Below are 23,940 nucleotides of genomic sequence, written 5' to 3' on the forward strand. Positions count from 1 at the left end.
ATCGATAAATTAAAGATTTCCTATTCGCAGTCATTTGCACATTATGAAAATCTATGCGTCGACGAAAGTCTTTTGCTGTACAAGGGCAGATGTTATTTTAAACAGTTTCTACCATCCAAGAGAAGTAGGTTCGGCATTAAATTATTTCTCCTTAGTGACTGTAAAACTAATTATGTATTGGACTTTATAATTTATACTGAACAAAAAGCAAACATTAGTAGAAGTAACACAGCCATTGGAATCTCTGGAGATGTTACGATGATGCTGCTTCAGCCATATCTTGGAAAGGCCCATAAGGAAAACTATAAAGTGGTAGAAAAAATTATTTTTCCACTTGTTAGATTTAACTATATATAATTCATATATTTTATATCAAAAATCTACTGCTTCGAAACAAAAATTTAGTGAATTTCATTTAGCGTTGATAAGAGACATTTTATGAAAATATTCCCGACGCAGAAACATGGCAGGAGGAGGAAAGAGAAAGTCTGAGGATTTACCGTTTCGTTTAATCGATAGGCATTTTCCATCGAAATGCCCTAATCGTGTCGGCACAACACAATTATCAAGAAGAAAATGTGTTGTTTGTGTGAAAAATAAGAGAAGGAACGACAGAAAATGCGATGTCGGATTATGTATCGATGATTGTTTTGAAATTTTTCACGCACAACTGAATTATTAACTTGTGTTATATTTACTAAATTTAGTTTTCTAGTTTATTGTTTTCTAGTTTACTACCCAAATTCTAGTTTATTGTAAATTTCAATGTTTATAATAAATAATTAATACTAAAAAATAACGCTCTTGAATCATTTAATCTCGTGCAAAAGAATTACTATAACTTATTACGATTTGCGCTTTGGATAGTCAATCAACAGAGTTCAGTATAGCGAAAAAGCATTCAGTCCACAGCGATCGTCAGCACTGGCCGCGCGCCGTCCGTACGGACCGCATAGGCCCCGAGTATTCAGCACTCTAAGGGTTAAGGGCCTTGACAGTAAAGTAAAAAATGCTAAATCTTGTGACGGCTCTTTAGGATTATTGTGGATCCGAATACGTATGACAGAGGAATGGATTATGGTTTATGGCAGGACCCGGGACGTAACAACATAGGACAATTATTTAGCAACGCGAAGCAACAATATGAGGCAATTGACAATCGCAAAAAGTAAGTGAATCGAGCGAAATTGCACTACAGCGCCATGGGGGTCACCGGTGACCTCAGCGAGATGAATTCATTAATGATGATTATACACCGTAACATATCTGTTAATATTTCAACGTTATATGTATCGAATAATAAAAAATTCACCGTAGCGTCATGGCCAAACCTTGTAAAACTGGCATGGCATTCAACGAGTTAATCATCATTTTTCTAAGAATAAAGAATCATTGGAACCTTCCTGAACTAAGGCGCCAAAGATTGCCTCAAGATTCCACGTGGTCTTATCTTGGCTACTCCTTTAACAAATTTCCTTGTTTTGTCATCCTGTCCCACTCCTGATCTTAATGTTAAAAGAGAGATTGCCAACCGTTGACTATTGACAGAAGCGTATTTAGATCCGCTTTCAAACTCTTGGGACAGACATTCAAAAATGTTCAAATTGGAACCTCTAAACGGATCTACAGATTTTTCCTGACAAAGTTCCACCGTCTCCTCGAAGGCCCATCGCAATTCCTTCGGGAACATCTCTTAAGAAACAGAGCACTTTTCTGCCCCCAACAAGCTCAATTTCAATGAAACCATATTTACCACTTATTATATGCATAAGATACGATTTATTCAATTCATGTAGTATAATAAGTTTTTACAGAATATATGTATACATTAAATATATTGTAATTTCTAATACATATCTTCAGACTCATTTCAGATTTTAGCAATATAATCATAACAATCATATTTCATTACAGTATTAATGAAATTTCAAAATGTTTTATATGGCAGATACACAAAGTTTACTGTAATAAATGTTCAGATAGTTTTGCGAGCTAGTGTAATTAAACGCGATTAATTGAACATGCTCACGTTTTCAGCAGTTCCGCTACTTTTATATAAAAAAAATATAAAAATGTAAATGTATGGGTGGTTATAACGGTCAATAACTGTTTAAATATTTTTTCGCGAAGTATATTATACATATGTTTATATGCATTTGTATTAAACATTTGTAGATTCTATATACATTATTAGTTTGGTTGCAAACTTTACTGACGACCATAATAGTCGTCTACGTCGGTTAAAACTAGATCGTAGATATTCATGCAAATTTTTGTAATTTACAGAATGGAATTTAAAAAATGTTGCATCTACTAAATATTATAAAGTCTACTATGCATCATATATTTTATTGTACATTCAAATGTCGCATAAATACATAATGATACGCTGTTTATTCGTCACAGCGACAATGAAATTTCAAAATTCTTCGTGCAGTAAATATAATATATTCATAGAAGATGCTTACAATTATTCGAACGCTTCCATGAGCCTATGTAAATGCCTCAGTTAAATGTCCTCGCATTTATATATGGCAATGTACATATAAATAAGATTGTTCAAGTAGAAATTTTTATTCGTCGTTTTCGTCTATATCGATCCGCTAATGGCTTTCTCAATGGAGTTTACAACGAAACCGTTACGATTAATCAACGACCGTCTAATTAAACATCGATCTGGCGATGTGATTAAGCCTGTGCTTTACTTTGAACTACTGATAACGATGAAACTTTTGATCTTAATGATGGTATCGAGAGATACGTGTATCCACGAGATGAGCAAATGTAGAAAGCGAGTAAATAGATTTAAGAATTGTTAAATATGAAAATTATCATTAAACTGTGGATTTTGTGCAACATTATGTATTGTGAACGCTACTAAAAAATTAAAACCTCGACAGATATTTGTTTCGTCTACTTTCACTACTATTAATATTTATTTATTTATTTATTTATTTATTTATCCTATTACCTTGCTTTAATACAGGATGATCCCATTAATTTTTATTTTTTCTACACAGCTACATATCTTTTTCTATCGCATCTTACAGCTGATGATAAAATTTAGTTACGTATAACGATATGTATAATAACATAACCTCAAAATGACCTTATCTCGTGAGATTTATGCCTACGGAGATCGCAGGTCTTAGCGAACGTGGACACCGAAACCGGAGAATATAAGGAAATATTTTCTATTGCAGTAACATCTAAAAGATCTGATCATGAAAGTGAGGCATTTATCGCTTACTTTCTCTTAAGTTATCGTCTTTCATCTTTTTCTTGCTTCGACCAATTCATTACGAACGGTACATCGACACGCTGACAAATTGAAAGCGATTAAGTCTTCAGATCCTAAGGAGCCATCTGTGCGGTAGTAAACATGTTCATTTACATTTACCGGCTCTCGCGTGCCTTTTCAGATTTCACGTTTGATTTTCGAAACTAAATGTCACTTCAAGGTCATGTCACTATATGTACATAACCATATTTCATCGTTAGTTACTCGAGGCGATAAAAAAAAAAAATATGTATGTTGTCGTATGCTAAAATGGCCTTGTAAATTCTACAAAAAAAAAAAAAGATATTTTCACAATATGTTGGCTCCTTGATACTAGCCGAATTTCGTGTAAAATACTTTTCGCATTATCACAGTTGAAAGAGATAGTTTCGTAGCCTTACTCGGATGGATCACCTAACAGATTACTACACACATGCGCTTCCTCTCTTTCTCGCTGTATGAACTATGTATCGATATTCTACGTTAACGTCGATATAGTATTTATACTAAATAATTAACATATAGTAGTCGTAAATATTACAAGTATGGCATTTCAGTTATCTTTTATATTTCCACATGTTATATGCAATCTGTACACTATCGTGGCACAGATTGGCATGTTCTATGGTTCAAGAAGGATGAGCGTTTCAATGAAATCTGGAACTGAAGAGCAAACGATATTTACAGTGGTTACAAGAAATATCGATGCATCATTGTATTTATTTGCACATTTGCATAGTAATTGATTAGGGCCAAGTATATTATAGGCTAAGGTACAGGGCCAAGTATAGCAGTATTCGTCTGTTACTTAAAAACACATAACAAAATTGTTGACTATCGTAGAACACATTTTGTGTTAGCCTAACAACTGCGTATAGGAGATGCTTTGTATGTTACGTGTTTTTTCATTGGAAAAGCAGACCTCGCGCAACGATTCGCATAAAAATCAATTCGTAGGGCACTGCTTATTTGTGAATATAAAAGAGATTAAAGACGCTAAAGGAAGAAAATGTCCTGCTTCTATGAGCAAATGATCTTATTCCATTCTCGTATGAAATAATCCGAAGCACGGTATTATACATAATGGTACGTTACAATTGTTACACAAATAACTCATTTGTTTACCTAAGTTATTCTCCTTGCAAAGTACGCAGCGTTTTAGAGGATGGTACCTCTTTTGCGTAGAAGGTATTCTCTTAGGGTAACATCGAAATTTAATGTAAAACGGGAACTTCCTCCAAGATTTCCTTATTTCGCGATGAAAACTTTTGGATGGTGTAAGATACTTCTCCAATAATCCAGAAATAATGTCTTCTTTTATCTCGCGAAAAGACTTTTTATCTTCGTGACAAGAGTTCCATATTACGAGACAATTAAATATCGTTATGTCGAGCAAATGTAGAAAATACTTCTTGTGCCATTTCAAAGATTTACTTATGGTAAAATGCCTCTGTACAATTTCACGCATCTGGTTTGCTCCAGTCATGTACATATTATAATCTAGAAAGACATTGAGTTTCTTTCGGTATTGTCCCGTAACGCGATCGATATTAGTAGACATCACCAAACAGGGATCGTGTACAGTGGTAAGAGTTGATACCAGCTTCTTATCTTTCCACGCACAAAACGCCACTGTTTCGTTATATTTGACTAGCATTTGTCCTTTTTCCAATCTATTTATATCTCTCGCAATCATCCCGTAACGTGGCATTCCCTTTCGTTTTAGGCGCACAATACCGCAAACGTTAGTTCCATTTTTATGTAATATTTCGTACAAGGCGGGAGACGAATGGTAATTATTGAGGAACAGAGTTCTTCCTTGTTGAAGCAAATGTTTCGTTAAATGTAATACGATTGAACCAGAGGCACCGAGTGGTCCGGAATTCAGTTCACGTAGCAATTGTCCACTGTAAAGTTTCAAATTGTATACATAACCAGTTTCACATTCGGCCAAAACGAAGGATTTTAGCCCAAATGTTGCCCGTTTGTTATACTGGTCAAATGGCAGACTATGTTTCCATAGCATCATGCTTTCATCTACGACGATATTTCTTCCTGGTCGATACGCGCCTTGAAAACGCAACAGTAACCTGTCGATAACAGGTTGTATCTTATATGTTGCATCTTTTTCATCTATTTCGTCATTGTCCTCGTCGCTGAAATGTAAGAATTGCAGGATTCGTAGGAATTTGTGTCGCGACATAATTTTTCTTATGAACTGAAAGTTGTACATGGGATCGCTGTTCCAATACATAGAGATCGAAGGTAAGTGGACTATACTCATGTAAATAATAACAGCGATGGCAGAATACATATCGGTAACGGTAATATCATAAAACCTGGAGAAATCTTGTTCGCTTCTGTGTTTGTTACTATTATTAACGATCATTTCAACGAGCTCCTGATTGAAAAAGTATTCGAAAATAGAAGTGGGGCAACTATTTTTTGACAAACCGGATGCCTGCTGCACTCCAATATTATCATCTATATAATTTATAACGCGTGGTTTGAAATTTTCCGTAGCTGTTGGTACTTTCCACTGCCTTTTTCCCATAAATTTATTCAATCTTTCTGATAACGGAGTGTCATTGTCACTGCATTGCACATTGTCGTTACTACTGTCTTCGCTATCGCTAATAATACAGTTCTTGGTGTATCGTCGCACCATGATCACTACGTTTACGGAACGCTAAATGAAAACTATTGTTAGGAATTCAACATAAAAACGATATACTATTGTGCAAAGCGGACGATGGACGACTGACGAGTCTCACCCCATGACGCGATACAGTTCGCACGACGCTGCGGAGATACGCCGCGTGTTTGTTTATTAGGGCGAAAGTTGTAATTACAGAAAAACAGATTCGCAGGATAAGATCGTGCGAACAATATCGTGTCGCCATACGTATCCTTTGGTGGTTCCAAAGCGGTTAACAACATTTGAACCCGAGATATTTCGTTTAAAGCATCGCATGAATGATGCTGTGTCGCGAGGTATTTCGTATAAGGCGACGACGTACGAACGACATTGCGTTGTAAAACATTTCGTTCTCAAATACGAGGGGATTAAAAACGTAAACATAACAAATGGAATATCGAAAGGACGAAAATAACAGAAACTGTTTACTTGGAGCTGTGAATTCTGATGAATTTGTTTTGTCCTTGTTTACCTCGTCGATTTTAATTTGTATGTAATCATCTAATTATTATTAATACCTTGTACAGAAATTATTGTACTTTTTAATAATATAAGAGACCTGAGACATGTAATAGAAGAATGTGAGATAACGGGAGGACCAAAAGACTGAATGAGATTGGAGAAGGACTAATGGAATTAAAAGAAATAATAGGGAAGAGAAGAGGAGGGCAAGGGCAATATAAGATGGGGAGGAAGGACAAGAAGGTAGCACAGCAGGGAGGCAAAAGACCAAAGGACAATAATGTGTAGTGATAAGTTGCAATAGTTTGCAGTCATTAGTTTTAGCGACTAGAGATAAGAATATGCCAAGGAGTGCAATACAATAAATGTAAGAAATGTAATTCGAAAGTTCGTCAAAAGCCGAAAGGCACGGACTAAAATAAATGATAATAATAATAATAATAATATAAGAAATGAATTTTTATTTGCAAGTGTGAAGCATCGAGTATTTAGAATGAGAAAAACCTCGAAAGAATACGAGTCGTACTGATCTTTTGGGAGACTATTTGCATATTTGAGCTATGGATTAGCATGCACAAGCAACTCGTACATACAAATAGAGAAATTCCACTTATTTCCTTGCATCTTGTTTTATGGATGAAAGGATAAAATGGCTGAACGTAATAATCCTTCCTTTATACTAATTTGATGTAAGAATTGTATCGTTGAATAAAGGTAAATACCTACAAATCGAAAAATTCTGTTGAAATAAATATGTATGTATACGTGCAGTTATAGTCAAGTTAGTATTCATGAATTAAAATTATTTTCATATGTTCGAAAACAAAAGGACATGTATCTATATATGTAACTGAAAGATCTTAAGTAGTGTATCAAAAAAGGTATAGAATCCAAAAATGACCAAACGTTATTTCATTTAATACGAATTTTATTAGCAATTCTATTATATCATCTTTATATACTGTAACATTAAATTTGAATACAAGTTTATTTTAGGATAAGTTAAGTTAGTAATTTTGTTATATACGTACACAAAATAATGCAAAATATATAAAATCAAATTCTATTTGTTTGTTGATCATATTCTGGAAACATATAAGTTGTGGAGTTTTCTGATTTTAATGCCATCCAATATCGATAAATGTTATATATATGTAGTATGGGGGAAAAACCCTGGGAAATTAAGAAGATCTACTTGACCATGGGTCATCCACGTCTGTGAAACATGTGCGTGCCGGGTATACGGGAGCCATGGTTTCAGAAGTAGCCATTAGTCAGCGTTGTCAAGGAGTGTGGTTAGCGTAAAAGAGAGCGTTGGAACCGTTGTAACGAGAGTAATGAATGACGAATGGTGACTGCGTGCAGATAGATTGACGGTGCATCATACTTGATTTTGTGTTGACGCGAACGATATTGAAACAAATCATGCCGTTACTAAATCTACTAGCACTATACTCTCCCTATTTATATGTATACAGAGTGGTTGGTAACTGGTGGTACAAGCGGAAAGGGGGTGATTCTACGCGAAAAAAGAAGTCGAAAATATAGAATAAAAATTTTTCGTTTGAGGCTTTGTTTTCGAGAAAATCGACTTTGAATTTTCGCCTGGTAAGCGTGCACTTTATCACGTCTCGTTATAACGGATCTCACTGCAAATCGTTGTCTCGATGGATATTATCGCAGTTTAACTTTGTTTTTGCCGTAACGGAAGATTAGGAATACATAATGAAATAATATGAAGTTATCATAAAGTTTATTATTACTTCATCCGTACCGAGCGAAAATTCAAAGTTGATTTTCTCGAAAACAAAGCCTCAAACGAAAAATTTTTATTCTATATTTTCTATTCTATAGAATCACCCCCTTTCCGCTTGTACCACCAGTTACCAACCACCCTGTATATCTCCCCTGTTATATATAGTGTTATATATTTACAACTACTATTGTTATGATAGAAAAGCCTAAAACCAATCTGAAAATATACATAGAAGTTATTTACAAACATATATTTAATAAAAATTAGCACGCAGCATTAATAACCTCCTTAGGTATGCCTACAATAAGTGTCAAAAGTGGTCCCAGTAGATATTTAGGCTTATTTCATACAGATGGAAAATGGACTGTTTAAATACTTTCATGATTTGTACAAAATATCTGCATACTTGTGTTAAGTGTTTTATGTTTTGTATTTGTTACAATACTGATGACATTTCAAAATGTTTCTTACAAGACATATAGTATATTCGTAAAGGATGCCTTCTACGAGAATATAAGCAACTTTCATGAACAACTGTATAAAAAAAATGCTGTTATTTGACCCCTATTTTAATCTTCTAAAATCTTTCCTGTACTTTCGTTGTACTTGAGTAGACGCAGTACTTCGTTGTACTTGAGTAGACGCAGTACTTCGTTGTACTTGATTAGACGTAGTATCTCGTTGTACTTGAGTAGACGCAGTACTTCGTTGTACTTGAGTAGACGCAGTACTTCGTTGTACTTGATTAGACGCAGTATCTCGTTGTACTTGAATAGGCGCACTAAAACAACACATGGTAACTTATGGAAAAAAGATCCTGCTATTAATGTGTAGAGTAATTTTATAATTTGTACATACTTAAATTTGTAAACATTGAAATGGAACGATGGTCTAGTATTAGGAGGATTAAAATTAAATCCATCAGATTGGATTGGAGCAGGTTCCTAAAAAGGAAATCATATGTTAATCATAATAATGTTAATAAAACACGATGATTAACACAGTTGGTATCGCGAACCTCTAACATACTACAATCCAATTTTGTAAATTTCTTTCTATACCACTGTAAAAGAGCTTTGAAAAATAGAAATACAGTAACTCTTACTAGTATCAGGTTATCGCAGTATTCGAGATATTACTAATTCTGTATACTTGATCATAATAGTGTTTATCAATAAGTCATGATAGTCGTATCTTATTATAGTGGCAATGGAATCTGAAAATGTTACGTATAACATATATAATATTAGGTTGTCCCCAAAGGTTTCTTCCGTTTTATAAGAAAATAATAGAAGCACAACATTTTCTGTTTTATATTATTTTACTGAATTATTAATAAAACGAAAGAAACTTTTCGAACAGCTTAATATATTGCTAAAAGATTTTTACGAGTGTTCAGTGTGTACAGAAGAGTGTACGAGGGTGTACAGAATGTAATCGATTATCGAATGCTAGGAATTTTTTCAGTGACTTAATACTTTTAGTTTACTTACAGCTGTACAATCACCTGGTGACGAATCAAAATCAAACGCGCATTTTAAAGGAATAGAAGATGAAGTAGACAATTGTTGACTTTGCGTAACAGGTTGCGACGTAGAAAATGAACTTGTAGTTGTACATTGAGGAAATACTGCTAGTTCCGGATAAGGTATGTTAAATGTAAAACCGGGGAAATTAATTGATGCTTGATTCTGAGTTGATACAGCAGGTTTGATATTCGCAGAAAAATTGAACAGAGTCGTAGGCATTCCAGCTGGTTCACTAGGAATGGCGTTAAATATAAATGTTTGATGTACATGTATAACAGGCGTTGCATTATGCAAAGTTTGTGATGCAGTAGATACTTGGAATGTTGGACTTGATAATGTTGTTGTTGTTGCATTGCTGCAGAAAGGCGTAGATCTACTCCCTGCGTTATCACACGCTGACTCTTTGCTTTTTGACGTTGGAGAAGTAAGAAATTGACTCGTAATGGTGTCACCAAATGCATGTTGTTTATTAGATAAACTAAAAGTATTTGGTGTTAAAATTGGTGCTTTGGATGTTGCAGAATCATGCAAAGTTTGTGATGCAGTAGATACTTGGAGTGTTGGACTTGATAATGTTGTTGTTGTTGTTGCATTGCTGCAAAAAGGCGTAGATCTACTCCCTGCGTTANTCACACGCTGACTCTTTGCTTTTTGACGTTGGAGAAGCAAGAAATTGACTCGTACTAGTGTCACCAAATGCGTGTTGTTTATTAAATAAACTAAAAGTATTTTGTGTTAAAATTGGTGCTTTGGATGTTGCAGAATCATGCAAAGTTTGTGATGCAGTAGATACTTGGAGTGTTGGACTTGATAATGTTGTTGTTGTTGCATTGCTGCAGAAAGGCGTAGATCTACTCCCTGCGTTATCACACGCTGACTCTTTGCTTTTTGACGTTGGAGAAGTAAGAAATTGACTCGTACTGGTGTCACCAAATGCATGTTGTTTATTAGATAAACTAGAAGTAGTTGGTGTTAAAATTGATGATTTGGGAGTTACAAGTTCAAGGTTATTCCGTTTGTGGATCCATTCTTCTTGGCATGTACTGGAAACTGGATGAAGTGTTTGTACAGTTTTTGCATATTTGTTATCTTGCAATGTTAGAGCATCAAACAAATTGGGAGACAATGAAGTTGGAAAAAGAGGTACTGTACTAAAAGCTGATAATACACTAAAAGTCTTAGTCGCTGGAAATTCTGGCGTTGAGTTTTTCTTCAGATTTTCTGAATCTTGTTTCACATCAGTCTTTACATCAATACCTCCATTCCTTTGAAGGCGAATACTAGTTTTTGAGATCGACGAATCTCCATTTTCAGCTATCTTTGCTTTATTTGTTTTACTTCTTTTTTCAAACGTGTCGCATGTAAAGTTATTTTTAGATATTGTAACATCAGTCTCTTCTTGACCAGCACTGTCAATATCGAATTTAACATTTGCAATATTTTCAGCGATAGATTTATTCGACGTTGTATTTGGAAATGATGATTGAATCCTGGTAGCAATATCAGCGGTAGAGTTAGCTATATCACAATATGGGCAAGAACAACAGAAATAATTGAATTAAAAATTAATGCAGTGCACTGTAGAGAGTATATGTTTTATTATATATTTTAAAAATTCTTTTTATTAACCACATTTCATATTATATTTTGGTTTCACATATTTTTATGATGTCTTGCTTTTTTAATTGTCGTAATATTATACAAATTCGGAGATTTCAAATTGTACAATATAGTAGGTCACATTAATATTCGGATAGTCTGAACCAAAATTACTTTTTAGAAATTGCACCAGAGGACTTGAGTTTCTTGGAAAAGTCAAAAGGATTAGATCACCAAATGATATGGAAGATAGGCTTTGCGAAGAAAACAGTAATGGTCATTTGTCACCACATTTTTATCTAAACCTGTAATGACTATTACGATCTTCTAACAAAACGTTTTGTAGACTTATGTCGGTGATATACGTGATAAAAGTTTCATCAAAATCAGCTGATGCAGAAACAAGCGGTAGGCATCGAAAGATGTAAGAATCTTTAGATTTGTTACAGTTACAGATGGAAAACAGGTTTCGTGAAAAATTACGGTTTTCGCCTTTTTTAATTTTTAGTTCATACAAACATTGATCGACGAACAATTCAGTGAGCACACAAAGGGCTAATTAATCAGAATATATTTCACACCACATTATTTATGACAAGTAGAAGCAGTTCAGTGAGCATCTAAAGGATTAATCAATTAGAATATAACACAACTTACATATCCAGATTTAACACATAGTTAGACAAACAGAATACGCAAATCTATATTCATCAGCTATTTGGAGACAACACATAAGATATACAATACACAAGTCAATATGAATGAGTTAATTCGAGATGAAACACAAGATAACCGAATAAATAGCCAAGTATGACAGTTTGATAATGGTATCTTGAAGTAGATTCGTTGGTTCAATGTTACGCTACTTTATTTTACTATTTCTGAACAAGGGAATTGTCAAAAGGATTGCAAAATGTATTATGATAAAACAGATCGTATTTTTTTACGGATTGGATAAATTTGTTTATCAATTGCAGTGACATCATGATGAATTGTGGGGACACACTCCGGCATAATACAGCCTCAGAATCGCGTAATGATAGAAAAGCTTTTCCTCATTTTTTCTTTCTTTTTTTACGAGATTTTAAGATCGTCATTTTCTGAAAATGGAATTCTATCGTATGTTCTTTTATATTTTCTCTAATCCATACGTTTCTTTATTCTTTATACAAGAATATTAAGGTCCTTGGCCTTAAAATGCCTTCGTACTTATATAACTCATGTTGAGGTAGCAGTGACACGAGCATTAAGAATATGTTTTCACACACGGACAATAATTTAGTCAAGTAGTAGGTAGAGCTGAATGTACACTGTCCACTTTGAAGGATCACTACGGTTGAAACAAGGATGAAAAGCCGAATTTATGCTGTTTCACTTTGGGGCAACACGAATGGAAACAGCGTTTATCCGTCGTATTCCTCCAAAGTTTTTTTTTTTTATAATTTGTCCACTGGGACATTAGGTAAAATGTTACATCTTATAAATACATAGCATGTGGATGGTTACGCCCAGTGGGGTACCATCTTCGTGTTTGTTAGGTTATATCCTTTGTGAGATCAGCTGGGTGTTTCCTTTTTAGTCTTCTTTCTATGCTTGTGTTGATCGTTTCCGCAGCCAGCCGGTTTGGGTGTGTTGTTATTCTTTCTCTGTACCTTTCCACGCATCTGCTAATCTCCTCCTTGACCCTTGGTATTCCCAGGTCCTTCCGAATATCCTCGTTTCTAACGTACCATGGGGCGTTTACTATTGTTCTAAGAATTTTTGCTTGTAATGTCTCTATTTTGTTTATATGGCTCTTTGCTGCTGTCCCCCATAGTGGTATTCCGTATGTCCAGATCGGTTTTATTATTGTTTTGTATATTTTTAATTTATTTTCTATGCTTAGTTTGGATTTTCCACTTGTTAGCCAATGCATTTGTCTCCTTGTTGTCTGTATTTGGTCTATTATTGATTTAATATGCTGTTTCCATGTGAGTTGTGTATCTATGTGGAGTCCTAGGTATTTGACTTACCTTGTTTGTGTTATGTGCGTGCCGTTCAGTAGGATGTTTGGTGGCGTCTGTTTTCGCAATGTGAATGTAATATGGTTGCATTTGCTGGGCTTTGCTTTTATTTGTTTAACTCGCAGCCACTTTTCTATTTTTGTGATGTGTTCTTGTCGTAATGTGACTGCTGTTTCTGGGTTAGTGTGCCTGACTAGTACAGCTGTATCGTCCGCGAATGTCAGTATTTTGCTATTGGTAGTTGTTGGTATGTTGGCCGTGTATAGTGCGTATAGTATCGGTCCTAGCACGCTTCCTTGCGGAACCCTTGCCTTGATGTCTAACTTCAGATCGTTTTCCGATGAATTGTTCGCTGTGACGATCCACAGTGAGACAGTGTAAATTTGAATTTACTTGCAACTTGACTAAACTACTAATAATGTATAAAAAGTGTAAAATAATGTAGAAGCATCTTTTGTGTGCTTTATTGATACCGTTCAACATTAAACATTTTTCATCATATGATTGCAATCCTCTAAAGTTACCTCGAGAATATCAGTTATTGTTAATGTTATTGTTATTTTTTTAGTGATAATTTTAAAAAAAGGCTTTTTATTTATTAATAATTTATTTAAACGTGAAGCCCAATATTGTTCCTTTCAGACTTAATTTGAGTAAATGGATTTTCTAAAGAAAAATGCGTATTTTCGTCTACCCGTCAATTTGACGTCCCGTAGAGATAGGTATACCATATGCAGATCTCAAAAATTAGAAAGCCTAGGAAAAAATAATTTTGTGTATAAATTCATCAGATGAAATGATTAATTTACGATGCAAAATGGTTAAAATTGGCGCCATGGTTTTTGAGATATTTCATTTCGAAGTTGGAAATCCGCCAAATTGACGGATCCCATAGGGATAGGTATACCATATGCAGATCTCAAAAATTAGAAAGCCTAGGAAAAAATAATTTTGTGTATAAATTCATTAGATGAAATGATTAATTTACGATGCAAAATGGTTAAAATTGGCGCCATGGTTTTTGAGATATTTCATTTCGAAGTTGGAAATCCGCCAAATTGACGGGTCCCGTGAACCTAGCGTTAAATAACTATTTAATTATTTATTTAGAAGTAAAAGTTCCGAAAATAATTTCAATGACTGGAAAATAAAGACTGTCCGTGTATGTAGTATATGATAAAAATCGTGCAAATAAAATAAGAACGGATCGCTGTTCATTTTTTCTCGGGTTACTGATGATCTATCTCGACCCACCACTAACGTATTACGAACGTTTTACAGATTAAAACCATTAACAAGTTTTACAAGCTTTTTACCTGATTTTAGTAAGCATGGTTACGCTCGAATAACAGTAATCCTGTTTTCAAGTGTGCACTTTTACACCCGGATGAATATATACTGGAGTAATCGCTTGATATAAGTTTACCGTTTGACAAGGTACATCCTTGATGACACCGTACTTACTACCAGTATTATGCTGAAGTAATTATGGATTAACGAGGCAGCCATTCTACGTGGCAACATAAGCAGAAAATGTAGAATAAGGTTTGTTAAAATTGATTTGAACTTTACTTAAAAGCTTAAAACTCAGTAGTTAAAAGCTTTGCCAAATGTATACTCGAACTTGTCTGATTCCGAATTATTTCGGTCTGATTTCTGAAGCGGGAATGAACAATCGATAAAAGGTCGTTCTAAATTCTGAAATACATCAAGAATTTATAGAATAAAATTCGTTCATACGGCGCTTCGTTTTCGAGAAAATCGAGTGAAAAAATTTGTCTGGTATAATTGAACTTGCCGGATTCTGAACTAGGCAGATTTCAATCAATAAGAAGTTATTCCGTATTTCAAAATAAATCGAAAATGTAGAATAAAATTATTTCATAGAACGTACCGTTTCTGGGAAAATGAAATTTGAAAGTTTATCGAGTAGACGCGCAGCAAGTCGATTCTTAATTCAACGCATTAAAAACTCCATTTTCTTGAAAATGAAGCTTTACATAGAAGAATCTTGTTTTACATATTTGTCGGTTGTTTACTCATATTGAATTGGTAATTAGCCAAATTCACATAGATTAAACGAATTCGATTCTCTTGAAATTCAGATAAATGAAAAAATGTTATCCTCTACTGTATACTTTTTGTTTATTTTCGGAGATAGAATACCTCGCATAATTTCGTATATCATATTTAATATTTATATACAGTGATGAGCAAAAGTGTAAACAGACTCCGCTGATTTTATGTAAAAGGCGATACTACGACTAATTTTTCAAGTGATCGGTAAAAATTAGATAACGGTAACTACAAGCTGAATCTGATCAACGAAATGTAATGGTTCATTTTCATTAACATTAATAATGTGCGGAACATTTTATAAAAATGGACATCTCAAACCATATTTACAGTTTTCCACTTTAATTATACTCGTCGAATTAAGGTTTCCACCTAGTATTTCGTCAACTTTCCTGCACAAAACTTGCTATTTATTTAATTATTACCGTTATTGATTGTTGTTATTTATTAATTGTATACTCCTGTATTTTATTTTAGTATTTTCACAATAAACTCGATTTTCAGACTTCAGAATCGATCCTCTGAACTACCACGTGATAACGATCTTACAATTTGTAATAATAACGATTTGTAATAATAAACTTTATGATTACTTCATATTATTTCGTTATGTATTCCTAATGTTCCGTTACGGCAAAAACAAACTTAAACTGCGATAATATCCATCGAGACAACGATCTACAGTGAGATCCGTTATAGCGAGCGTACCGAGCGAAAATTCAAAGTCGATTTTCTCGAAGACAAAGCCTCAAACGAAAAATTTTTATTCTATATTTTCGACTTCTTTTTTCGCGTAGAATCACCCCCTTTCCGCTTGTACCGCCAGTTACCAACCACCCTGTATATTGAGGTCTTCACATACGAAAATTAAATTTATATATATTCTATACAGTAACATTCGAAAGCGTTTTGCAGTAATATCTTCAATTGTAGTGGTGTACACATTCTTCCACTCAACTTCAATTTCGACTATGCTTTGCGAAAAGGCAGCAATTCCTACACACTCGATAAGAACATAAAATATCAGAAATTTCACATTTTCGACATTAGCCGATAATTTAACAGATAAAACCAATTTTAACGAGCGTTCGATCTAATCTTCGGATCACGTGATTTCCTATAAATGCATCGAACCACTTCGAAACAATGGTGGAAAGTTTCTACGATGGAATACAAATGTACATAAATATCTCGTTAATAATTACCTAAATCGTCTAACAATATAATCACGCGCTATCCATTACAACACGAACCAAATACACTTAACTTTCAGATCGTAGAAGTTTGATAAAACGTTTTACCCAATATATAATTCGTTACATAATTTCGATACGAGATTAGGTACTTCTTGTTTGAAGCAAAAATAGCAAATAAAAAGGTCGATTACTCCGAGTAAATTTATTTGAAAATAACGCTCGAGAAAGAAGTATTGTTGCTATACTTGCACTTAATATCGTGCAAATAATATATACAATCTCGCTATTACTAGTTTTCTTACACGTTCTCCAGGAAGTAGGTATTTAAACTAAATGCTGCGAGAAAGAATGCTTGTCTCGTGAACGATTTAAGTTTCGAAATCCGTGTAAATTATCGCGTAGCATATAAAATGAGGTATGTGAGATATTCATAAACTGATTTCAGGGAATTTAACACAAGGTTGTACGTTAATGCTCGAAAAGAGGAAAGTTTTTCTTCGAGTCGGCTTGTACACTAGCGCACAAAAATTATCCTTCACACCATGCAACAATAGCATGCCAATAGATTTTATTGAACCGTTTCGAATATTTATCAGTTCCATTTTAACCGATTAATTGTACTCATCTTGTTCCGCGAGCGAGAGATACGGTCTGAAAGCGATTTTAAGAAATAACATGTATTGACGAAGTTGCAGGAATCCGTGAACTTACGCTACTGTTTAAGAAGATAAGAGTTTAATTGAACAATTAATATAATTTACGTAACAGAATCTGATCTGAACGCTCTAGTTACTATCGTACTAGTTTAACCGTTGCCTTCGTTTCCAATAACCGTTTTGCAGTTAATACGGCGTTAACTATAAATATAAAACGAATGGAAACAAGCCCGATAAATAAGTTTCTACATATTGCAGAGACACTTTTATTAACGTAATAATTATCAAAATATCTTGAATATTTTTAGGTGATTTCACTTTGAATTCTTATAGTATGTTAATTATTTTTATAATTTCATTTGTAATTTATTAATTGTTACAATTGTTTTATAATTCATATCATTCACTTATCAATAATATACAAAAGTATTAAAAATATTAATTAATTAAACTAATATTACTCATTTTTTACGAAATATCGTGCATTTATCATCTGCTTAAAAAGGCTTATACCTTTAAATCTATCAGGTTATTCCTCTTATCTACTATTTCATATTAAAATATTTTTTTTAATCAACGAGTGATATAAAAGTCAGAGTATCAACAGAAATCCACATATATTTTCTCACGTGATCGGTAATTAGACGTAACTTAGTACCATGATTGATCGCTATGCAATAATTGGAATTATAAAAATAAGATTATACATAAAGAGAATAAAATTAGTGTAATTGATTCAAAGTCATAATTTCATTTTTATACTTCCATGTATAATTTATTAATTATTATAATAACTTTATAATTTCGAATCATTTATTAATCAATAAATAATCGCTGTGTACCTATCCTGCAGTTTTATCTTTACATCATCTTTTCGTAATGTCCCCAATATAATTTACGACAATATATTATTGTATTTTTATGTTAAATAATGTATTATTGTGCTTATTATCTTGCAATGTGATATGATTATGTATTATAATGTAGTCACTATAACCGTAAGGTGGATGCGTCATTTTTTGTTTGCAATAATTAAATTGCGGACGTTTATGCACATTAAATTTACAAGAAACGTATGACATATATGCATATGAAATATGCAGGAAAAGTATGCACAATATGTCAGCAATATGTCCAATGTAAGGTAATTATTTGCCATAGGATATTTAACAATACTTCTACAATCATTCTGGTATGTTTACAGTTTGTGCGATAATAAATTATCAGCTCCTTGTCCAAATTCGCAATTGTTAACTGATAAAGTTTATACAGAGTGAGCATTTAAAGTTGAATATTGACTATTAAGATGATAAGATGATAGCTGGATACTGTTGAAAAAAATGTTAAGAAAATCAAAAATATTGTACGAGGAAGAAAATTTAGAGTGCATTTCAAGTTCAATATATATTTTTTATTACACATTTTTTACTACACATAAAGATGAATTCAACGACTATATTCGCTCAAGGTCATTCAAAATCAATCCACGTCACGGAAAATTTGGTGGTGTTCGTGGTGAGGATCCTCTGTTGCTCAGTGTATATTTCGGCAAGTGATTAACTTAAGAATATTTTAAGAATTATTAATTTTAGACCTTATCGTGCGTGATACTTTTTAACATACAATTTGATGTTTTATCCGAATTCGAGAAAATGTGTCAGGCATCCCATTTAAAGAACAAACTATAACCGCCATATCTCAACAATGTCTGTGCAACTTTTGTTCGACACATTTTTCGCACAAAATTATTTGCAAGTTATTTGAAGCCACCGTGTTACGAGACCCACCCTATATATAGATAATATTATATATACCTGCTTATAATATATTGTTATATTTATCAAGTACGTGATTACTATTATTATTATTGCACATATACGATCGTTAACGATAATCAAACGATTAATCACTCCGATTGATATTTTTAATGAAATTGATTTTAATTAAATTTTTCCCGATAAATCCGGACTTTAACTTTCGTCTGCATTCCCTAACGAAGAAGCACGATCTTCTAAAGATTTCGAAAGGCTGTTTTCACGCGAACAGTTACTTTCATTCCTTTAAACATTTAAGACACGATCTATTTTAATTAAGGTACGATAGGTTTCACCGTTGGATTTACTTTCGGCGACAGGCACGCGATCGCAAATTAATTTGTTCGTTGGTTAATAGCAATCGCGGAAGCGATCCACGTTGCGAAAACTATCCTCCCTCCGGATATTTTTACTAACGCGAATCACGTCTGCGGTTGCAATTCGTCGGATAAGGAATGCGCTAATTACACTTGGTAGAAAGTCACGGTTAATCGAGTATGTCTATGACAGAATTCGCTTCAAAACCTATTCGACATTGTGTTTTCTTCGGGGACGAAAAGTAACAGTCGTTTTGAAAATTATTACGAAGAAAGATTTTGAGAAAAAGTTTTAATGGAAATGGAAGACACTGAAGTTTAAATCTTAAAAGGATTTTCTACAAATTAAATGGTTAAAAGCTATTCATTTTTAGATCCTTTAGTTACAAATATCTAGCCACTATAAATGATTACAATCTTTTTCATTTTCAATAACTATCATCGACGATGGAATTTGCTTTCGACTAAGAATAATCACTGGCATTATCGGCGATAAAAACATTTTTGGATTATTGGTAACCAAATGGTTGGCAAAGCTGGTATACACCTATTTGTTATACTATACTTATAGTGAGATCCGTTATAACGAGCGTACCGAGCGAAAATCCAAAGTCGATTTTCTCGAAAACAAAGCCTCAAACGAAAAATTTTTATTCTACATTTTCGACTTCTTTTTTTGCGTAGAATCACCCCCTTTCCGCTTGTACCACCAGTTATCAACCTCCCTATATATATGTCGGGTTATCATTAAAGTTGGGGGCGCATAATGAATCATCACGTGAATTGGCCATCGTGCTCATGTACTAGAGATGATAGTTACTGATACAAATGTGATTATTACAGAGTGTATCAAGTAACAACGGCGATCGGATGGTCGAGATGTCGATGACAATGAATTTAGGTTCGATAACGAATCCACGATCAGCGGGATGACGAATGCGACGTGACACACGATCCTGGTGTGACTCAACGTACAAGTAGAACTTACCTGAATGAACTGAATCGCAGTCCAAGTGGAACTGCACTTATATACTCCTCTCGAGTCAATCTTTGTTTTTAAGGAGAGCTATATAATTATTCCATACCTCTGTTAGGGACACGTCCCTCCCGTGACCGTGGCTACGTTCAGTGACCCATTATGTCACTTGGAGCCCAAGCCCATCGTCATAAAGCTTGCGTACCCATACAAATATTTCTTAGTTTTATTACTTAAGTGTAGCTATAGTAAAAGTCTGGACTAGGGTATTGAAGTTTTCCCAAACATTCCAAAAGGGAGGTCCCCATGTCCTTTCATCTCCGACATATATAATATAATTCGAGAGAGTAAAATTTTTATCCAAATCTTGTCTCCCTAAAGTGATCAAAATCCCTAAATGTCAAGCTTTAACAAACAATCTAAAACTTGGCAAACTAGATACAACATTTATCAACTCGTTAGGTATCTACGATCTCGTGATCCCACGAAGAACAGTTTCCAAGCTTCAACGTTCCGTCTCTAACGCTACAACCCCAACTGGTTAACTGTCCAATCCAATGTTTCTGGGCTGATTTGATTCGCTCGCCGAGCGGATTTCAAATCGTATCTGCCGATCGACTTGGTGACCAGGCACGTTTTACTTTTGCGACACGATGACTGCGTTTATTCGCAGCAAACGTACTACGTGGAATGTAAAAGCTTCACTTCAGCACGATACGAAGAGAGGCTGTCCCGTTGAAAATGTTTCCGCGGTCGAGGCACACGAACCGACTCTCGACCTCACTCGCTTCTTCTCTGCCCCGTCCATGCTAAAACCAACGACTAGATCGCCTTGGCCGAACAGGAAAACAGCCTGATCTCATCTTGTAAATATGAACGTCCCTCCTCTTGTTGCCTCTCGAGAACAAGCACCAAATGCCGAAGATTTTATGGAAATGGCACGGCTGTTATTCCTTAGAGGGGGAGCAACGATCGCATAGGCACTATCGGTTTCCATTATACTACTCGATTCTATATTGTCGATCGCCTATTTGAGGGGGTTGAACGATAGACGGAAGTATCAGAGGTGGAAGGTTGAAGCTTAGGGAAATGGAGATTGTAACTACAGGTCGGTTAAAGGTATTACATCGTAACGTTCCGTTGTAGTGTACTGTCGCTCGTAAGTATAGTTCATAAGCATTGTTGATAAGTATAGTTCATAAACATTGGTAATCTGTGATGATATCACTGATAGTTGATAATGTGTCTAGACGATTGAAACGATTTGCGATAACATTATTTGGATTTATTTGAAGTGTACAAATTAATGATAAATTGATAATTAGAAGTTATAATTAGAAGCCTGGTATAGTGACTACAAAAGCTATTGGCACATACCGTTATTCTCCAATGAAGCAGTCTTTCATCAGATTTTGTTCGTCAAATTTTTCTACCCATATGAAAGTACTACTGATATGAAATGTAGTATATTTGGACCTAATTAATTAGCATGTAAATGCTACAATACATAGAATGGTATGCCAATAGTTTCTGTAGCCACGTGTGCCTTTTTATGCAATCACCAAACTATAATAATAAATTATCTATTAAAAAGCAGCAACATTATATTTTCCTACCTAGCGTGCACAATTTGCTATTTAAATATCGCTGATTTTACTAGTAACATCGCAAGTCAGATTACATCTGTCTGGAAGATCTCTCTTTATCTACTTTATAATCAAAAAATGAAAAACTTAACAAATTTGTAGCTGAAGACTTTGTCAATAGTTCTGTAAAATCCTACGATTACAAACACCAGTTTTATTGTTGCTTTAAGAAATTAATTAATTATGTGAAACTAAAGTAGTTATAAACGTAGTTAGAATAATTTATTCTCAATTTTGTAAGGTATACATCAAAAGTAAACAAGTGTCTGAACACTTTTTAAGGACAATGCACACTTTGATCGATTTGTGTGCGAACAAGACACAAATGTTACTAAAACACACGGTAGAATAGAAAGATGCAGGACGACTTTATTCTCTGTTACAGTCATCCTTGAATATTATAACTGTCTGTTATGCCTGCAGCTATCAAATATTATGGAGGAGTTATGTTACCTAAGGAATCCACTGTTTTTAGCTCACTTGGTGATAAAGCTATATGTAGATCATTGCGATTAACTCGAGCAATAATATTTAATATTATTTAACACTTAGATGAATCATGTATTTAATTTCAATACGACATTGCTATAGTTTTATGGATGAATAATTATTCCGCAACGAGATCATTAAAGATGATTAATTCATACGTTTTAGTAACATTCGTGCATTGTCAAAGCAAATCAATTAATGTATCCAAATACATAGGAGCTGCAGTGTACGTTAAATGCTACGTAAACATTAGAATTTAGTTTAGATTTAGAGTTAGATTATTTAATTTCAGAGCATTTAATTTTAATTGATATTTTACACTTTATACGATGTATGTCATTAATAATAACATGCACACATTTGGTTATATAGTATACTTTAATGTCACGATCGCTTATCATATACACGTGAATTTTTAACAAATTAAAAACAATAGAGGAGATTTGAGAAAACAGAAATCAGGAATACGAATGGAATAAAATTTAGAATATAGATAAACAAATATTACGGATTTGCAAGTGCAACGAAACAAATGAGCCTATTTGTTTACAATAAACTGAAATTCAACTTTCAAAAGGACCTTTAACGAATTAGGATTTAACCAGCCGTTTAAAAAGTTGTTCATCCTTACAAGAAGTAAGCAATTTTTGTTCCCTTTCCATCAATGGCGTATGTATCACGTGCAAATTCTGTCAAACATTGTTAAATACAAAGTGCAAGAATTGTCCATCGATGGAAAATCTAAATTAAGTATAATGAATAAACTAACTATATACAAAACAATAATCGAACCAATCTGGACATACGGAGTGCCATTATGGGGGATGGCAGCAATGAGTCCCATAAATAAAATAGCAAAAATCTCAAGGACAATAGTTAACGTTCCATGGTACGTCAGAAATGAAGACTCACCAAAAGATTTAAAAATTCCAACAGTCAAAGAGGAAATCGCCAGATATGCAAAAAAATATAAAGAAAGACTTGCAACACACGCAAATCAGCTGGTTGCTGAAACGAATAATACCATGATAGAAAGAAGACTGAAGAAGAAGCAATAAACAATCTGGAAGATGGAGTCCCGCTGGGGGTAACCATCCACGTGCTATATTTTATCAAATATTTACAGCTATAATATTTCACCAAATGTCCTACTGGACAAATTGTAAAATTTAAATAACTAAATAAATTGTCCATATTACCAGGAAAATTCAAATTACATTTTACTGCAATTTCATTGAAGCTTAAGAACAAAGTATTTAATTCTTCGATTCGATATAAATTGATATGTCTTTAGACATTCATAATTTCCATCTATTTGACATTCATTAAATCACGCGTTACACGAACTGTTGCCGTTTAATATTTTGCGACGGTGCTTAAAGAATTCATAGCTAGAAAATAAACTATGCATCGAAGGAGTGTGTAAAATAGTACGTAGCAATT

General features: G+C 34.0%; 2 protein-coding genes across 2 annotated transcripts in view; both read right to left on the minus strand.

Moving 5' to 3' along the window:
• Positions 1-4,316: 4,316 nt before the first annotated feature.
• LOC122569766 (piggyBac transposable element-derived protein 4-like) lies at positions 4,317-5,948 on the minus strand. Its single transcript, XM_043731327.1, has one exon. The coding sequence runs from the start codon at positions 5,946-5,948 to the stop codon at positions 4,317-4,319; it is 1,632 nt and encodes a 543-aa protein (XP_043587262.1).
• A 2,654-nt stretch (positions 5,949-8,602) lies between these two features.
• The window catches only part of LOC122568872, a 33,633-nt gene continuing 18,295 nt past the window's right edge, over positions 8,603-23,940 (minus strand). The window contains 4 exon segments of the mRNA XM_043729120.1: positions 8,603-8,977; positions 9,055-9,140; positions 9,690-10,355; positions 10,357-11,243. Of these exon segments, the coding sequence (XP_043585055.1) occupies positions 8,761-8,977; positions 9,055-9,140; positions 9,690-10,355; positions 10,357-11,243 (1,856 nt within the window). The 3' untranslated portion in view covers positions 8,603-8,760.

This window comes from Bombus pyrosoma, linkage group LG7 (genome assembly GCF_014825855.1).
Source record: "Bombus pyrosoma isolate SC7728 linkage group LG7, ASM1482585v1, whole genome shotgun sequence".
Taxonomy (NCBI): Eukaryota; Metazoa; Arthropoda; class Insecta; order Hymenoptera; family Apidae; genus Bombus; species Bombus pyrosoma.